Raw genomic sequence first — 18,342 nt, 5'->3', positions numbered from 1 at the left:
TAACATACTCTTCCATGTATTGGTTGCAGTCATTTTACCCTTATAGCACCAAAAATCTGCATTCTTTAAGTATTTGGCCTTCAACAATCTAACCCACAAAGCATTAGGTTCTGTGAGAAATCTCCATACCAACTTGCCCACCAAAGATTTGTTGACAATTCCCATATCTCTTATGCCTAGCCCACCATTTTTTTGATTCTCTTGTAATCTCCTCCAATTAATATAATGCCTCTTTGATTTCTCCATGCTATGCCCCCACCAAAAATTTCTCTGACTTCTTTCTATCTTCTCTATAACACCTTTGGGAACTATATTAGTTGATAGGAAATAAATAGGTATAGAAGATAATTCACTCTTAAGTAATATAGTTCTTCCGGCATGTGATAGTGAACTCCTCTTCCATCCCATTAATTTCTTCTCCACCTTGTTAACTATAAAATCATATGATGCTAATTTGTGTTTAGGCTTCAGTAAGTAGTTACCCAAGTACACATCATCTTCTTTCATCTCCTTGACCCTTAAAATATTTAAGATAATCTCTCTTTTTGTTGAAACACAATTCGAGCTAAGTTTGATAGATGACTTCATATAATTAATCAATTGCCCAGAACAATTAGCATAAACCTCGAGAATATCTTTTAATTTTCTCACATTATCTTCTGAAGCTTTTCCGAAGAAAAATAAATCGTCTGCAAACATCAGATGACTAACACTCTGAGCGTATCTATTTAATTTAAGCCCATTATAGATTCCATGAGTTTCTGCTTGAAGTACCAATTTTGAGAGAACCTCTGAACACAGAATAAAAAGATACGGACTAAGTGGACAACCTTGTCTGAGCCCCCTTTTACTGAAGAAATTTCCTTTCGGTCTGCCATTCAATAATATAGAAAATGAGGCCGTAGTCACACAGTTCATTATCAATAAGTGTGAATTTGCAATAATTCCAAATCTTCGGAGAACCTCACTCAAAAAATTCCAATCAACTCTATCATAGGCTTTTGTCATGTCTACTTTGAGAGCGAAAGCACCATCCTTTGCTTTAGTATAGGCCATTGAATGAAATACTTCTTGAGCAACAATAATATTATCTGCAATTTGTCTACCCGGAATAAACGCATTTTGCACTTGAGAAATCAAATTCCCAATCAATGGTCTCAATCGATTCGTTATAATTTTTGTAATAATTCGATAAAGAACATTACAGAGGGAAATCGGTCTATAATCTCCTGGTTTTTCTGGGCTCTGCAATTTAGGGATTAAAGCAATATGAGTATGGTTGAGCTTTGTCGGAATCTGACCTGTTTCAAAAATTTTCCGAATTTGAGTTGTGACTTCATCTCCAATCAACGACCAACAATGTTTATAAAAAATCGCAGGAAAACCATCAGGTCCCGGAGCTTTACAAGATTTCATCCCCTTGATAGTTTGCCAAATCTCCTCTTTCAGTGGAGGTTTACTAAGCATCATGTTTTCCGTCGCCGATAATGGATGATCAGTCAAAGATATTGCCTCTGGGAAGCCGGTGGTTTGTTCTGCCCGTGAAGTCCTGTAAAAATGACTAATAAAAGCGTTAGTAATTTTTGTTTGGTCCGAAGACCAACTTTGATCCTCCAGCTTTATTGCCATTATACTATTCTTTTTCCTCCTATTTAAGACAGATAGATGAAAAAATCTAGTGTTTTTATCAATTTCCTCAACCCAATGCTTTTTAGCCCGTTGCTTCCAAAATTCTTCTTCAAACTTCTTCAATTTTCTAAGTTTCTCTTCCAATTGCCTTTCCGCCTCTATATTTATTATCGAGGGTGATCGATTTTGAGCTTCCAAGAGGTCATCTTCGGTCCTCTTAATCTGTGTAAAGAGTTGCCCTACTCTTTCCTTGCTCCACGCCACTAACTTAGTTGCCATTTGATTTAATTTACGATTAAACTCTCCTCCCATTTGCTGCCAATTTTCTTTCATCACATCATCGAATTCTTCGTGCATTGTCCAATGAGACTCAAATCTAAATGGAAGTTTACCTTTAATTTTTGCCTTGGAAGTATTGAGTAAAATAGGAGCATGATCACTTTGGACCCTTGGTAAATGTTTTACCAAAGCATCAGGAAATCTTACCCTCCACTCCGGACTTACAAGGACTCGGTCCAATCTTTCTCTGACATGTTGTGTATATTCTCGACCATTTACCCATGTATACGCTGGACCGGAGTACCCAATATCAATTAGGTTACAATCTGTAATCATATTCCGAAATTGTTCTGCAGCTTTCCTGTTAAATCCTCTGCCTCCCCATTTTTCAGATTCAAACATAATGGCATTGAAATCTCCCATTGCACACCATGGTTCTTGTATTGTGATGCTAAAGTTTCTTAAGAACTCCCAAAATCTTTCTCTATCATTTGTACAAGGAGGCCCATAAATCGAAACTAGGCTCCATTTCTGTCTCTTGCCCTCTTCCTTTACTCTAGCATGAATGTAGTTCACAGATGAGGATATAATCTCTATATCAATGCCATCATCCCATAACAGCCATAACCCTCCACTCAAGCCAATAGACGGAACTATATAATAGTTTTTATATATCAATTTCTTTACCCATAACTCAGACGAACTTTGTGATAATTTTGTCTCGGACAAAAAAATAATTGAGGGTTTTATTGCCCGGAGGAATGAATTCAAGCACAGAATTGTCGGAGCATTCCCCACTCCCCGACAATTCCAACTTTGTAAAATCATTGATCTAGCGGCCTTATTGGGCTGGCCGCCTTTACCCCATCACTCATTAATTTATCATCTTCGAATCTGCCTCTTTTGTCTATTTTTTCTGACTCCTCTTCATCAACAAGAACTAGTTCTCTGCATCTTTTGCTAACCTTTGTATATGGTGAATCACTTTGTTGTTTACTTGTCCCATTACCTCTTGCTATCTTCTTTAAAGACCCTCTTCCTCTTGCATGAGTTCGAGTCATATGAAGCAAAGTACTACTCCTCTGGCTCACTCCAACATTCACTCCTTCATCCTTACCAATTAATGACCCACAAGTCAATTGAGTCTTCATCAGTTGACCACTTTTCCTAGGTACCTCATCCATAAAGTTTCCATTTCTGGCTTGCATGGTAGTGTGGTTCTGCATGTTTTCCTTAATAATTTGACAAGAATGTCCTTCTAACTGTGTATTGGGCCCAAGACCCATTTCAACTTCCATAGGATGAGTTGTCTTCTCTTCAAGAGCCGTTGACTGTAGTGTACCATCCAAAGAAGGTAGGTTATTCAATTTAGTAACTGATGCAATTTCTAACCTTTCTTCATTATTTTCATTTACACAAGAATGGAAGTTTATAATATTCTTTCCCTTCATCAGTTCCTCTTGAATATGAGTAACTACAATATTTGATTTATTGTTTTGGGTTATATTAGGTAACATGCTTGAATTACTCGATTCAGAGTTATCTTCCTGCGATTTTCTCGGATTCTCGTCTGATCTTCTAGCCGGATTCCGACCACCACCATTTTCTCTAATACTTCGACTCCTACCATCTTCATGTAATTGTCGATCTTTTTTATCGATTTTAGATTTTGATCTAAATTCGGCCTTCAGTTCATCATTAAATCGAGGGGATAGTAACTGTTTTGCCTTATTTTGCAATTCTATCGGACATTTATCTGAAATTGCCTCTCGCACTTGAGCTCTTACGGCGCAATCTGCCATAACATGTCCTATTTTGCCACAGTAATAACAACATTTCCCTAGCTTCTCATATTTAATTATCAAGGAGGTTTGCCTTGTGTCTGATAATTCTACCATGATCTCATTCTTCAGCGGTTTAGTAATGTCAATGAGAACTCTAACTCTAGCATATTTCCCCCATTTACTTTCTTCGCCGATAGGGATAACTCTCGCTTCCCCAATCATATTACCCACTTTTCTAACAACTTCTGGCGTAAGATATTCAATCGGTAACCCGTGAATCTGAATGTGAAACTCCACTTTATTGAACACATAATCGATAGGTAATTTGTTTTTATCACATTTCTCCAATATCAGCAAATCTTCATGAACATACCATGGAGAGTTCTCCTCCGCCTTTTCTCTATCAGCAGTATGCTCAAAATTAATGAGGTATGATGTTCCATGAAATTCTTTCAACCAAATCTTTCCTACGGGCTTCCACGCCGCTATTAATATCTCTTTCAGAGTGTTCAGATTCATTGTTCTACCTGATATTAGTTTAATAGCTAAGCTCTTTCTTCCTTCATCTTCATGTTTAGCATCTTCCTGTAGCAGTTTCAATCTTCTATCATCTTTTGATCCCATAAGGTTTTCCATGAGAGCAACCATGTTTTCATAATCTTTTTCCATTGTAGTCACAGCGTGAGCAGAGATAGTGTTTTGCCGATCTTCCATTCCCTAGTAATGGTTTCCGGCGAGAAGAAAATCTTCTAAAAAAAACTCCACCTATGGAGGAGAGAGAGGACACTAACCACAAGACAAGGACACTAATAAAACTAAATCCACAATAGGAATAAACACAAGCTAATTAGTAGATTTAGACTGTTCATATCGACCTTCCTCTCTTGCATCCGAGTTATGACCTGGAGAAACCAGCAACGAGTCAGCAAACTTATGTCTCCTGCTCTCCTCCTGACTGTCAATATCTTCTGGTGGGGGAGTGTAATACCAACTAGCCGGAATTGATGAAGAACCCCCCAAAGAGTCAGAAGAACTATTGGAAACCCACTGAATCCTATTTGCTTCATAATGGGAGCCCCATACCATCCTGTCCTTAAGCTTCTTCTGAGAAGAGAATCTGACCTCACCTTCTTCAATCTTCACATCAATTAAAGCTTGGTTATCCTTCCTCTTACCTTTATGATTATAAAGTTCATGAGGTGGGATTACTGCATTGGGAAGAGATGAAGGATTGGCTACTGTTAAGGCCCATTGAGCCACAGGGGTGGACTGACTAGCACTGGTATCCATCGGAGTGACAATAGGATTCGGGTTTGACCTAATGCAAGGGGTGATAGGATGTTCAATAATCCGACACACATGACAAATAGCTTTTGGAAATCTAAGATAACTGAAATTTACTGGTTTGCCTCCATCAGTAAAAATAGAGTTTAAAGTAGCTAGCAGGGAGGTCCTAACATCATACATGAACTGAATCCTAATGTAAGGATTCTTAACCATGCTAAAGTTCTTAGGTTGAATCTGCATAATGTACCCCATACAAGAAAATATGATCTCAAGGTCATGCTGGTTCTGGATAGCAGAGGGCAAACCTGTGAAGCTACACCACATGGGTTCCTGCATCAACTCTGGTATCTCTCCTTCATGTGGGAAGTCAATCTCCTGCATTACCACCAAAAGACCCCTGATGATCCATGGTCTGCCATGGTTAATCTCATTCATCACAGTCAAGTTAGGAGGCCTAATGATGAAGTGATTGTGGCCTTTTTTCAGAGGAGTAATCTTACATTCTCTGAAGAACTTGGACTGATGTGAGAGATGCTTCTTGATAAATCCAATCTCATACTCATAATGACAGACTAACCTAGCAATAAAACCCGACGAAATCTCTTGAAGTTCCTTACTCTCTGAGGGCTTTTGGTAGGTGATAGTTAAGTTACCATAGTCTGATAGATTCAACTGTAATGCCATGTTATCTGAGAGTTGGTTAATGTCTCTATCACCTTGGGAAGACGACATGAAAAGGAGAACAGTAAGGAGGGTGGAGAGAATTTGAGATAGGATGAAAGTAGAACAAGATATAAGATAGTCGAACTGCCTCTCCTTACTATGAATGAACTTAAATGCGTCTCCTTTCCTATCCCATAGAGGGTTCTTGGAGACTCCACCCACCATCATTACACCTCCCTCTACACGCTTAATTCTGACAAAGTTCTCCATACTCACAACCCTCACTTCTCTGCTGACCCTAATCTTCTCTTACACTTGCAAGTTCGAGGAATAACCACCAATCCTTACCAACCAAAGGGAGCAATAACACCGGTTCGTTGCATGCAAGATTAGGAAGGGATAGAACAGTCTAAATCTAGGGGATTAGTTGTTACACATGGCAAAAATGCACTAAGGAAATATTAATGAGTTAAAGACAAACCTGGGAAATTGCTTCTGCTCTGGTTGTAACTCTGTTAATTCCTTGCGTATTCCCTAGGTGACGACTCTTCTTCTTCCTTGGTTAAACTTCGATGAATGGTGGAACGCGAAGTGTCTAAGCAGCCTCGATTTGTTCGCTTTGCCGGATTATCCTCTTCAATTCTTTGATGTTATTGGCTCTCCATCAATCGCGACTAGACTAGAAGTAATGATTTCAAGGAAAGTGAAGGATCTATCCTTCAGGATTAAGGAGAAATGAAGATTAGGGTTTCTTCGATTTGGGGAAAAAGGAGAGGGTGAAGAAATCGCCTGCTTACGTCATGCGAGTCTTTCTCTCTCCTCAAAAACCCCTGCAGATTATACGTATCATAGTTAACCAAAAAAATTTACTTTGGTTACTAAATTCACTTTTGATATATTTTAGATGAATGTGAATGAATATAACAATTGAATATGTTTGATGCTTCAAACTATTTAAGACAATTAAAAAAATATTTATGACAAAATAACTTGCCAACCATTTATTTTTTTTCAACATAAAAAAACATTAATTTTAATTCTATACAAATTTTCAAGAATCATTTTTGAAAAAAAAAAAAGACGAACACAATACTTATTAAACTTCCTTTGAATCATTAGTCTAGAAGCATATATTTGTAATTGATATTTAAAAAAGAAAAAAAATGAAGGTAGTGAGATTTGAACTCTTGACCTCTTGTTTGTAAAACAAGGAGGTTACCAAATGAGCTACAACTAAGTTATGATAAAGGTTTAGTCCTTTAAATATTTATACCGAAATAAGATATTCGAGGGGCCCCAATTTCTTCGATTTTTCTTGTCGTGTGAGAGGGGCCCGGTGCCGTCCACCTATGGCACCCCCTCTTCCACGCCCCTGCCGATTGGCCTGACCTAGGATCCTGTGGCATGTGGTAATAGAAAGCAATAGAAGTCATTAATCAGATTCAAATGACTTCTATGGAAGCTTCCTTTATCAAGAGAAAGCAAGTTACCTTATAAGTTATAACTAGTAGGCGTCAGGCGTCCAATAATTTCCTTCATTATGGTTATCCATCGGCAATATTCGGCACGTCTGGCTTTCTTCGCCTCCTCTGTTCTTGACTGAATCTATCACAATGCCATTCATGTTATGAAAAAGTAACTGAGAAGAAACTAGAGCGAAAAATAGAATGTTAATCTAGATGTTTCCATGAATGAGAGAACACATGGGCTCACAAGATAAACAATGAGTATTACCCATCCTTCATCCTTCAAATGAGAGAGAGAGAGAGAGAGAGAGAGAGGAGGGGACCTTGATGATATAGATATCCTGCCTAAGTTGTGGAGATGTACAGTGGTAGATATTGCTCGTGATTTCAGAGAAAGTCTTTAATGTTGTGGCTAGATGGTAAGTTAAGACGTTATCGAGTGATATCAGAGTTGATGTTGTCTTTTGATCTTAATTGATATGAAAGAGAGATGACTATGAAAGAGAGATGTGGGGAAGTTTTCCGAAAAATGGGCAAGGGAAATGACTAATGTGTCATATCTTAAACTTAATGGTTAGTCATAGGACCGCTTTCAAAATCATCCTTCCAAGATTTAGACCTATAATTTCTCGTCATCCTATGTTATACTCTACCAACCTCAGACTAGCAGAATTCTGACTGACTTGGGTGAGCGGGCAGGAATTAAATAGAGAATAGAACCCAGTCCTCTTTCTAAATTCTGTCCTTCCACTTAAACCTATCGAGATTCCAGTCTACAGATCGGGCATAATACAATTTTTCAATAAATTCTAAGTGGATCCGAATAGGTCAAATTCTTATTCTTTATGTCAAAATTCTCATGAAGATGTACTCATGGATTAGATAACCTTTGCCCTAAGAACTTCATACCAAACTAAGATAGTTGTGTACCACTACAAATTATTATAGCATTATCAATTTATCTCTCTGCTCAAGGTAGTGCATACCATGTCAATCAATCTCTTACAAAACAATTAGAGATGGGTAGTCTTTAAAAATTCATATATGTATGAAGACTATTTGTTAAGAACACGGTTTTGATTAAGTCTATAATTAGTTTATTAACACATAATTATACAAACTTGTAAGGTCCGTCGATTCAATTATTACTCCTAATTAATAGATGAAATTTAATCTAGCTGTGAATTAGAAGAATTATATATTTATATCAATTGAAATAGGTTTATTATGAACATATCCTACCCAAGATATCACCTTCTTTCTATATATATACAACTAGTATCTCATTGAACAAACTTGTCTAAGAAACCAATCTCCATCTGACCATCTCTTTTCGTTCGTTTTCTTTTTCTTCGCGATGGCAACCAAAATTCCAGCATGTATGGTCATCGCGATGTTCGTGCTACTTTTTGTCTCACAAGTGGCTGCTGCCCCAACCCCAGCTCCAGCTCCAGCTCCAACACATAAGAAGGCACATACTCCTGCCTCACCTCCACCTCCCAAACATGAGAAGGGGCATACCCCAACTCAGGCTCCTGTGGCACATAGTCCTGCCCCAGCCCCTGGCGCCAATGTTGGCGCTGCTGCTTCTTTCTCACCTGCGATTTTCTCATCGGCTATCTTCACCTTTTTCGCTTTCTTCTACTAGTTTGACCTCACCATGTTCTTCGGAGAGAAAATAATCAATCGAGTTTATTGTATTTTGTTTAAATGTGAGTTGGGATCTTTCTATTTGGAAGCTTTTTCATGTTACTATTGTTTATTTTGTTACTAAATCTTGTATGAGGTTGTTCATTTACAAAAGTTATAATAATATGATTGTGTTTGTGCTTTATAATTGTTCGCCTTTGTGCTGTATTATTTTCGGTCCGTTTCTGTTTACCATTATAACAACTCTGCTATAACATTGAACAATGCTGCTTCATCCACGCTTCAGAAATCGAAATCTTGTGCTTCGTAATTTTTGCGCCTTTGTGTTCCAATTCAAAATACTCTTCATTATATTCAAAGATCTAGATTCATTCATAACTTGCTAAAAATATCACCAGAGCTGGAAGACTTGTGAAACAAGTAGATGTGTTTGTTTTCTTCTGACTCGAGGTTTGAGTTGACTTGTGTATGATTTCAAATTATATGTTTATCTGGTTCATGATGTGTGGCTTGTCTGAACGAGTGATTTGGATTGATATTGAATCCAATTGATTAAGCCAAATCACCAAAAATCAACCGAATGAGACAGTTTCAGACAGAGAGAAAAAAAAAACACCCACTAAGTCATTTCACACCCATTCATCAACAAATGGGTGATTCAGGTTGATATCGAATCCATTTGATTCAGACGAATCACCCATTCAGACGAGTCAGATTCAAACAATGAGAAAAAACACATGCCACTAATTGTGATTTCACATTCATTCATGAGCAAATAAGTGACTTTCTGATTTCAATTAAACTCTCTATTCATGAAAAATAATACATTTTACAGAGAAGAAACAAAAGTGAAACAATTGAATGTTACAGAAAACAAACTCCCAACGACGCCTCCACAACAGAAAAAAATCTCTCTCAAGTTCGGCGATTTAGTCCTACAAGTAACAAATTTATAATCTTACAGTAATAGAACTTACAGGTCTCACAAGACAGCCGAGTACTGACTACTACCCTTCCCTCGAATCTCATGGGAGAAAAACACCAACATACGAAAACCGCTGATCTTGCTGTGGGTTTACAAACAACTATACTTAATATGAGAATTCATGGCCTCGAAGCGAGATATATTTCTTTACCCAAATAGCAATATCTTCTGCACAAGCTTGGGCTTGTGGTGTTTTGAGTAACATATCTAGGGTTGCGAATTCATGGACGGCGTCCTTATACTCTAGAACAGGTGCATCGACATTTACCTTTCGAAGTTCCTCTGAATAAGCTATAGCTCGATCTCGCATCCAGTCATGTTCTGCTACCACTGTTAATGTTGGAGGCATGAATTTCAATGGAGGTTCTCTTCCGGGGATGAGAGGGTTTGCGGCTGGATGATCCAGACTAAACTCCTCTTCGGGTAAGAAGAGTTTCCATGCTAATAGGCACATGGGTTTGTCGTAGAAGTAAGAATTTGCCAGTTTGATCTCTGAATGAGTAGGTATACTTCCGATGAAAAATGGGTACATCAAAACTTGAGCTACCACTTTAACGGGATCCAAAAGTTTGCCCGACTCAACTGCCTTTCGAGCCACATAGTCTGCAATGTTTGCACCACAACTAACGCCTAGGAGAACACACCTATTTCATTAACATCAAACAACATAACTATTTAGGTACATTATCATTAGCCAATGGAAATAAATGAACGGAAATGTAAACTATCCAACAAGAAAGAGAAACGAAATCATCCTAGCAAAGAATTGCCAAACATCAGTCAAGGTTCCAACTCCCAACATGAAGCTCAACTTCTGCTCTCAGAAAATTGAGTTCCCTTTACACTGTTTTTTCTGTTTTCTGAAAATAATAGTTTCTTAGTGGATTGAAGGGCATCGTTGGAGGAGTCACCTCACAATTTTCTCATCAGAAGATTCATTTGTTCGATAAACGTATACATTTAATATGTTATTTCCCCAACAAGGATGTACATCCAAGAGAAGCAATCAACAAAATGTATATAACTTTCCAGTCAGGAAAGAACTATCCAGTATCCACAACTTTTACAACCCGAGGAGAAAATTCCGAACCCAACCCAGTATGAACCATCATAAATCAAGTGCACCTATGTTTCACACTTCACGTATTTCATCTATACTATCACATATGGTTATATCACACTTAAGAAACAGCAGATTAAATTAGTCGAAACAAATCCAGGCACAAGATAAATTTGCTACTAAATCTCTCTTATTTTCATGACAAGACGTGACAGTACATGAAAACTTAATGATCAATATCTCCCCACTTCTCACTAAAACCACTTCAATTAGTCCATGATTAGTAAGTAAGCACAAACAGAATAGAAATACCAACAAAGTCGAATATATATGCTGTATGCACATTTATTCGACTTCTCCGTATGCCCCAAATCCACAAAATTTCAAAATACTTTACTAATTTGGTTTCGATCACCAAAACTAGAATCGAAGTCATCCAAATAAGCTTGTTTGAACTTTAATTTGTTCAATTCCAAAAAGCTAAAGCAAGAAATCTAAATCTAATATATAGTTAGTAAACCGAAAATATAATGTGGGTACGAAAATGAATTACTTGAATGCAGATGAAAAGATAAAAAATTTACCTAGAAGGATCACCATGAGCAGCTAACCAAGGTTCCACCATTGACGCCCCAAATGCATCAACAACGTGGCGATGAACATCTGATCCACTTCTACTAGTACCAAGAGATTTCGTACATTCGGCTAAATTTGCTTGTTTTCCTAACCAATTCAACACCTTTAACCCATCTTCAAATGCTGCGGGATAACGATTCTCAGGAGCAAGTCTATACCCAACAGCGATCACAATAACATCACACAATTTTGCAATTCTTCTACAAAAGAAATCATTAGCTACTGAATCATTACTCCCTGAAACAAAACCTCCTCCATGAAATTGTAAAATTACAGGCATTTTCCTACAGATCTGGTTCTTGTTATCCATTAATGGAGAATACCCTCTATAAACCCCATTGTCTTGTTTTGAATTCAAACCTTCAGCATCATGACTACCACCATAACTACTCCGACGAAGCTGCTGCTTCGTCAGAGAAGAATCAGTCTTACCATTCACAGATGGATCATAACTATTCCTTCGAAGTGGGTGTTGTGATTGATCAAGATTACTATCATTAGAAGAATTTTTAACCCTAACCCTAGATTGGGATTTAGAATCAGAACCAGCAAGACAAGTTTCAGGGAGAAAAATTCTTACAGAGAGAGAAGTTAATGTATCAATGTGAATGTCTTTGGTGGCGACACCGTCTGTGAAAGAAGGATTAGCAGCAACAACTGATTCTTCTGGTCTTGATGTAACACCAAAGGAAGGATTATTATTAGTATCATCAAATGGAGTTTGGATCCGATTTTGTAATCTATGTTTAAGAAGAAATTTAAAGAAAACGCTGTAAAGTTTTACAGTCACGCTAGGCATCTCTTTCTCTCTCTAAAACTTTCTCTCTCTGAAACTTTCTTGAATCTTTACACAATTGAGGGTGAATTCATGGGGGAATTACTCAACCAGAGATGGGTATTTTGAAAGTTCTCTTCTTTTTGAGAGATTTCATGGAAGAAGAGAGTATTGTGATGACTGGATCAATTTCAAATATTTCAATGGCGTCTGAAGAGAAAGAAATTCTAGAGAGAGAAAGGGAAAGAGGGGAATTGCGGTGGGTCGTTTCAATCAAGGGATGGGGATGATTGCTAGAATGAGCTAGGTTGAATAATACGCATACAAAAACTATTTTGGCCCCCCCACCATGTCTTGTCTTTTTTGAGATCTAGCCATTCATCTCGTCTTCTTTCACAACATATCTCGACGGCTGATAAGTGACGGTGGAATTTAAATAGGGACGGTTGCCACACGAAGGCGAAAGGGGAAATCGTCCCTAAAACATTTTGTTGAGAAAATTGTAGATTACGAGAAAATAGCTCGAAGCATCACATTGAACTATCGTCAAGTGTCACAATTTTGTAGATGAAATTTGACAAGACCTTTTGCAAGCAAGAGTTTTGAAGAAGCGTCACAAAATATATGATGAGAAAGGGTTGAAAGAATTTTGGGGGAAGTGTCGCAGAAGAGTGGATGAAGAACCAAAAAAGGTTAGCGGGTTAAACGTGTTAAAGATAGAGTCGCAACAATCCCTTCTAAGGGTTACAAAAAATATCAACCAAAGGATAAGAAAGAGTTGCAATGACATCACAAAGAGAGTGTCTAAGAAGCGTCACAAAGTACTCGGGATGCGTAATAAAATATTTGGACAAATATGTGGAGAAAGCGACATAAAAGGTCAACAGTGTAAGAAAAAGTGTTGCGATAGCTTCTTGGAAACTATTGAGGGTGCTTAACAATTTTCTACAGCGTCTTAGCCATTTTCGTGTTTGCTACTTGTTGTAATGTTTCTTGACACTTTTCAAGCTGTTTCTTTCTTCTATTACTTTTTTATACTTTATTGCTACAAAATGTAGTCAAGTGTTAGAAAAACATATCAAGCGAAAAATTGTCACACAAAAATATTAAGACACGACACAAAAGGTATGGACAGGTCAACAAAACATTGTAAAAGTCGTGATAAAATGCAAGGGCAAAACTGTCAGCACAATAAATTCCACAAAAGCATCAAGTAAACCATCAATAAACCGTCATAAAAAAGCACCAAAAATCTGTCACAAAAAGCATCACAAATAGCTTCCTAAGAATCAATTCAACACTCTCAAGAAAAGAAAAAAAAAAGAACCAATTCAACACCTTCAACCCATCCCGAAAAGCTGTTGATGCAGTTTACAAATTGTATACCATGAGTTCATGACTATTCATATGTCATAATGGCAAAGAAGAATTAGGGTGCCTATAGCCTGTCTTTGATAAAACAACACCTTAATCCCTGGGAAATTCTGTAAGCACTAATTTGACTATATGCACACACGTGGGTTTCTGACTTCGAATTAAAAGCACTCCCCGGCACATTCTACTCAAGTCCATGGGCACTAAAACTTAGGGCAGTCTTCCAAGTCCATGACACTCTAATCAGGGCATCTCCAATGAGATACCCATTGATAGTTTATCTTGGAACTTGGAAGTGTTCTAATAAAAGTGTTATCTTTTTAAATAACCTCCATATCATGGTAGAGTTTCTAATAGAGTGTCTCACTGGAGATCATCTTTTAACCTCCATATCATGACACTAAGTTATTAGAATATTTTTATTTTGTCATCTTTAGTTTTTGAAGTCTTTCTGAATCTTCCATTGAAGATGCCCCGAAGAATTCGTCCTATACACGTACCTGAAGGACTTGAATAATCGTCCAATTTTCATCTACAAATCTAAATCTTATGGTTTTTAAGTAGTTATCAATTTTTGTTTGAAACGAACTACGATCTACGTTAGTCATTACGTGACATTGATACATCATCAAGATGTGACAAACACGATAACTGCCCAAGTTAAATTACTAATTGAAGGGGGCCTAAAGCCCAACAACATATAATGAGACTAACCCGGAACAAACTTATTATTATATTTTTGATAACTCAAATTCAATAACCATAGATTCTACCTCCTCTGAGAATTGAATTTGGGACCTTCAAAATTTTGGAGTTTATGTCGTAGGGTTATATGTAATTATATATATAATTCGCATATAGAAGGACCAAATAAAATCTCATCAAGTATTGAATGAGGATCTATGACTATCATAGATTGTTACTTCCATTTGAATTAGACCTTAGACCTCTGGAACGCGAAGTGAGTGTTCTGTTACTTCCATTTGAATTAGACCTTAAACCTTCAGAATGCGAAGTGGGTTGTCCGATTATTACAGCAAGTGGTGGTAGACTGAACATGTTGTTATTGTAGTATAGTTTGTAAGGATGTGTCTCCATTCAATATAATATACTAACTCTTACTAAGTTAAATGCCTCATCGTTTTTTCTAAATATCCCATTAAAGCGTCGAAGATGAACATGAAATGATTTTCTTGTCACGTAATGTCTTAAAAAATTCTAGAAAAAATTACACGCATGTATTAGCACGTTGTACTATAGCGTGGATTTGTGGCCTCGTTGCGTATAAACGTATTGGGCATTATTTTATGTTTCATTGCAAATACAATAAAGTGAACATACACACACACATACATATATATATATATATATATATATATATGTATAAATAAATAATTATAGTCAATGATATATGACTTTAATGCAATCTCTTCAATTTCAATCATCCCATAATAATTTAATGAATTTCGTTCATTTATATATACCGGCTCTAAATGTACCCTGGAACTATCACATAAAGATTCAAACATGGCTCCTATGGATAGGGTTCAAGTCATTTCTAAAGAAACTATCAAACCATCTTCTCCTACTCCCTCTCACCTTTCTACCTTTACTCTCTCCCTTCTTGATCTGATCGTGCCTCCAGTTTACGTCTCTATCATTCATTTTTTCGATTCCAAATCGACCTCTCAAGTTGAGCTTGATGATCTTCGTAGTTTACTTAAGAGATCTCTATCAGATACCTTAACCCATTTCTACACATTAGCTGGTAGGATCAAAGATAATTCATTTGTTGATTGTAACGATGAAGGTGTTGACTATATCGAAGCGAAAGTCATCGGTGTCATGTCAGAGTATATGAACTCTGACGCGCATCTACTCAATCAACTCTTACATCCTGCTGTTGTCATGTCCCCAGATATGTCTTCTAGAGTACCTTTTGTTATTCAAGTCAACATGTTTGACTGTGGTGGAATTGCAATTTCAGTTTCTCAACAAAAAAAAAAAAAAAAGGTCTCAGATGCTTCCTCTATGACTACCTTCATCAACATTTGGGCAGCAATCTCTCGTGGGTCAACCGAATTCTTGACTCCTACTTTCGACACTCAATCTCTCTTCCCTCTTCGGCCATTATCATTTCCAAAACCTGATACGTCTGTTGAAAACGTAAGTGACACAACTAGAAGTAGGTTTGTCTCCAAGAAATACACATTCAGTGGGGCAAATTTAGCTGCTTTACGTGCCAAAATAGCGGCCGGCTCACCAGACTCAAAGTACCCGACCCGGGTAGAAGCGGTGTCAGCTCTGATATGGAAGTACTTGATGGCGAAATCGGATCCATCGTCGAAACAAACATCGATCTTACTCCAGGCCGTGGACTTGAGAAAGAGGATGGACCCACCATTGCCTAAACAATCATTTGGGAATGCAGTTTTAATGGCAACAACAACAGTATCAAAAGACTATCAATCATCGTTGGATGAATTGGTGGGACATATACGAGACCAGATAAGTAAGATCAACGATGATTACATAAAGAAACTACTAGGGGACAATGAAGAGTTCATAAAGTCAATGGGTGTGCTTGCCGGTTTGACCACACTACAGGCTGAGGTAGATGTACTTGTGATGACTAGTTGGTGTAGATTTCCATTGTATGAGAGTGATTTTGGTTGGGGAAAACCAGATTTGATAAATTGTACTATAGTTGAACCCATGGATATAGAAGGGGTTCATTTGATGGATACAAGAGATGGGGAAGGAATTGAAGTAAACATTAGGGTGAAAGAGGAAAGCATGGCCTCCTTAGAACTCAATGAAGAGTTCCTTGCTTTTATTTCGTAACCAATTTACTAAACAAAGCAACTCTGAGATAAAATTGCCAACAACCCTTGGTTGGAGTGGTAAGAGGTATAATCTTCTACCTTAGAGGTCAAGGGTTCGAGGCATACGCTTAACAATTCAAATAAAAAAACTCTGAGATAAAATTTTATAGAGAGAAAGACGACTGATGAGTAACTGTGTATTTATAGGGAAAGATCTTTAGAGAGAGGGAGAAAGGCACAAAATAAGTTTGTTGAGGTCTTTTCTTGTTTGTTGAAGTCGTTTAGTGATTTTTAATTGTCTCGAAATCGTTTGTTAAACAACAACTGCTTGACTCAGTTAAGAAACTCCGGTGTTCTTTTTTTTTTTTTGGGATATTTGGATGATATTGTTTTCTATTAAACTTACCCTTTAAGGAATTCAATGGGCACCCTCGAGTAGGGCCGAAAAATGGTCTGCGAGTCTGTGATCCGAAGCCGAAGGTGAACGCCTAACGCGCCAAGGACCTGTAGGCAAAATGAGCTCGAGCTGGGTTTACCTGGCCCATCACAATGGGTTCTAGCAATCGGGACATGGGTAAGGGCTTCTATCCGAGTTCTGATCCATTATACTCCGTAATTAGGGATCGGTGTAATCCACCCGAAAACCCGACCGTCTGTCCGATTATCTACCCCTTGAGGGATCGCTCGAGAGCTATAAAGCACATCCAACGACTGAGATTTCATGTCTCTTCAAGAGAAACTCTCAGCCGTTGGATTAAAAGGAGCGTCTCCGCAAAATCCTAAGACGCCCCTTCACTACCTATATAGTAATGACCTTCTAAGGACCAGTCGATTCTTCACTCTTTCTTCTTCATCTTCTCGCACCTTCGACTTCTCTTCATCTTCTGGTTCTTCACTTCTTCTAGCACCTTCTCTTTATCTTCTGGTTCTTCTCACACCTTCTCTTAACTTCAGTCTTAAACAACTACTCTTCACTCTCTCATCTCCTTGCACCTTCTCTTCATCTTCTGGTTTTCCTACATCTTCTGGTTCTTCTTGCATCTTCTTTTCATCTGCAGACTTTCTAGGTGTCTCACATCTCTCTGTTATTCTCTGATCACTAAAAAATGATAAGTAACTAAAACTCTAAGTCCTCTATGTATGTCTCTGATTTTTTTATTTTTTTTAAACAAATTTTGGCAACAATATATTGGTTAACTCAATCCTAAGAACCTTTGAGTTTCTAACAGGTTAGAGTTTATTGGTTGAGGGGCAATATTGAGATGAAATAGATAGTTTCAGACTAGAGTCCCACCAAAACCTGTTTTATTTTGAGTTTAGAGTCTTTATTGGTTTGTATGAGAATATATTTAATTATTCCCTTTTTTGGTTATTAGAGCCAAAATTTTAAATAAAACTAGCCAACAAGGAAATAACAACTAAATAATTTTTAAGTTTTTATAATGTTACTTTTGAGGTGTTTTTTTTTTAATGAGAGACCTCAATAGTGTTATTTAAGAAAGAGAAGGTGGGCAAACGCCCAAAAACAAACCTATAATGGGAGGTCAGTCCGCATCAGAAAAAAAATTCATTGCAGGTCCACGCGCAGGTTTTCTGAGAATTAAATAATGGAGGTTACAAAACTGGGTATACTTTACACAATATTTACAGATTTGTCATGAAAGAAAATCTAGTGTTTTTCTTACTTTTCCCACCCCTAATCTCACCTTTCAACATTCACTCTGTCTCCTTTTAATCTCATCATTCATGAGTGTGTAGAGGACCTATACTTTATATTCTTGGTTGCTAGTTACCCATTCTCCCATGTGGGACTATTCTCACACGCCCCCTCACGTGTGACGTTCTTTGAGCCTAACACGTGTGTTTTTATTTTCTTTACGGGTGACGTAGAGCACGTGTGGCTTTTAAGCCTATCACGTGTGGGCCTAG

The 18,342-nt window shown here is 37.5% G+C and overlaps 2 protein-coding genes across 2 annotated transcripts; one reads left to right on the top strand and one right to left on the bottom strand.

The window, feature by feature from the left end:
• Window positions 1–9,542: 9,542 nt before the first annotated feature.
• Window positions 9,543–12,560, bottom strand: LOC147542591 (alpha/beta-Hydrolases superfamily protein). Its single transcript, XM_086636980.1, has 2 exons — window positions 11,388–12,560; window positions 9,543–10,387 (listed from the first exon to the last, which is right to left on the bottom strand). The coding sequence occupies exons 1-2, from the start codon at window positions 12,236–12,238 to the stop codon at window positions 9,850–9,852; spliced, it is 1,389 nt and encodes a 462-aa protein (XP_086493106.1). The 5' UTR covers window positions 12,239–12,560; the 3' UTR covers window positions 9,543–9,849.
• Window positions 12,561–15,082: 2,522 nt separating this feature from the next.
• LOC147542590 ((13S,14R)-1,13-dihydroxy-N-methylcanadine 13-O-acetyltransferase AT1-like) lies at window positions 15,083–16,814 on the top strand. The gene has a single exon (XM_086636981.1). It carries the CDS (start codon window positions 15,116–15,118, stop codon window positions 16,430–16,432), a length of 1,317 nt encoding a protein of 438 aa, XP_086493107.1. The 5' UTR covers window positions 15,083–15,115; the 3' UTR covers window positions 16,433–16,814.
• The last annotated feature ends 1,528 nt before the right edge of the window (window positions 16,815–18,342 follow it).

This window comes from Eschscholzia californica, unplaced genomic scaffold (assembly GCF_041429995.1).
Source record: "Eschscholzia californica isolate CP2 unplaced genomic scaffold, dmEscCali1.0.p SCAF_4, whole genome shotgun sequence".
NCBI classification, from domain to species: Eukaryota; Viridiplantae; Streptophyta; class Magnoliopsida; order Ranunculales; family Papaveraceae; genus Eschscholzia; species Eschscholzia californica.
This window is presented reverse-complemented; position numbering and strand designations above follow the sequence as displayed.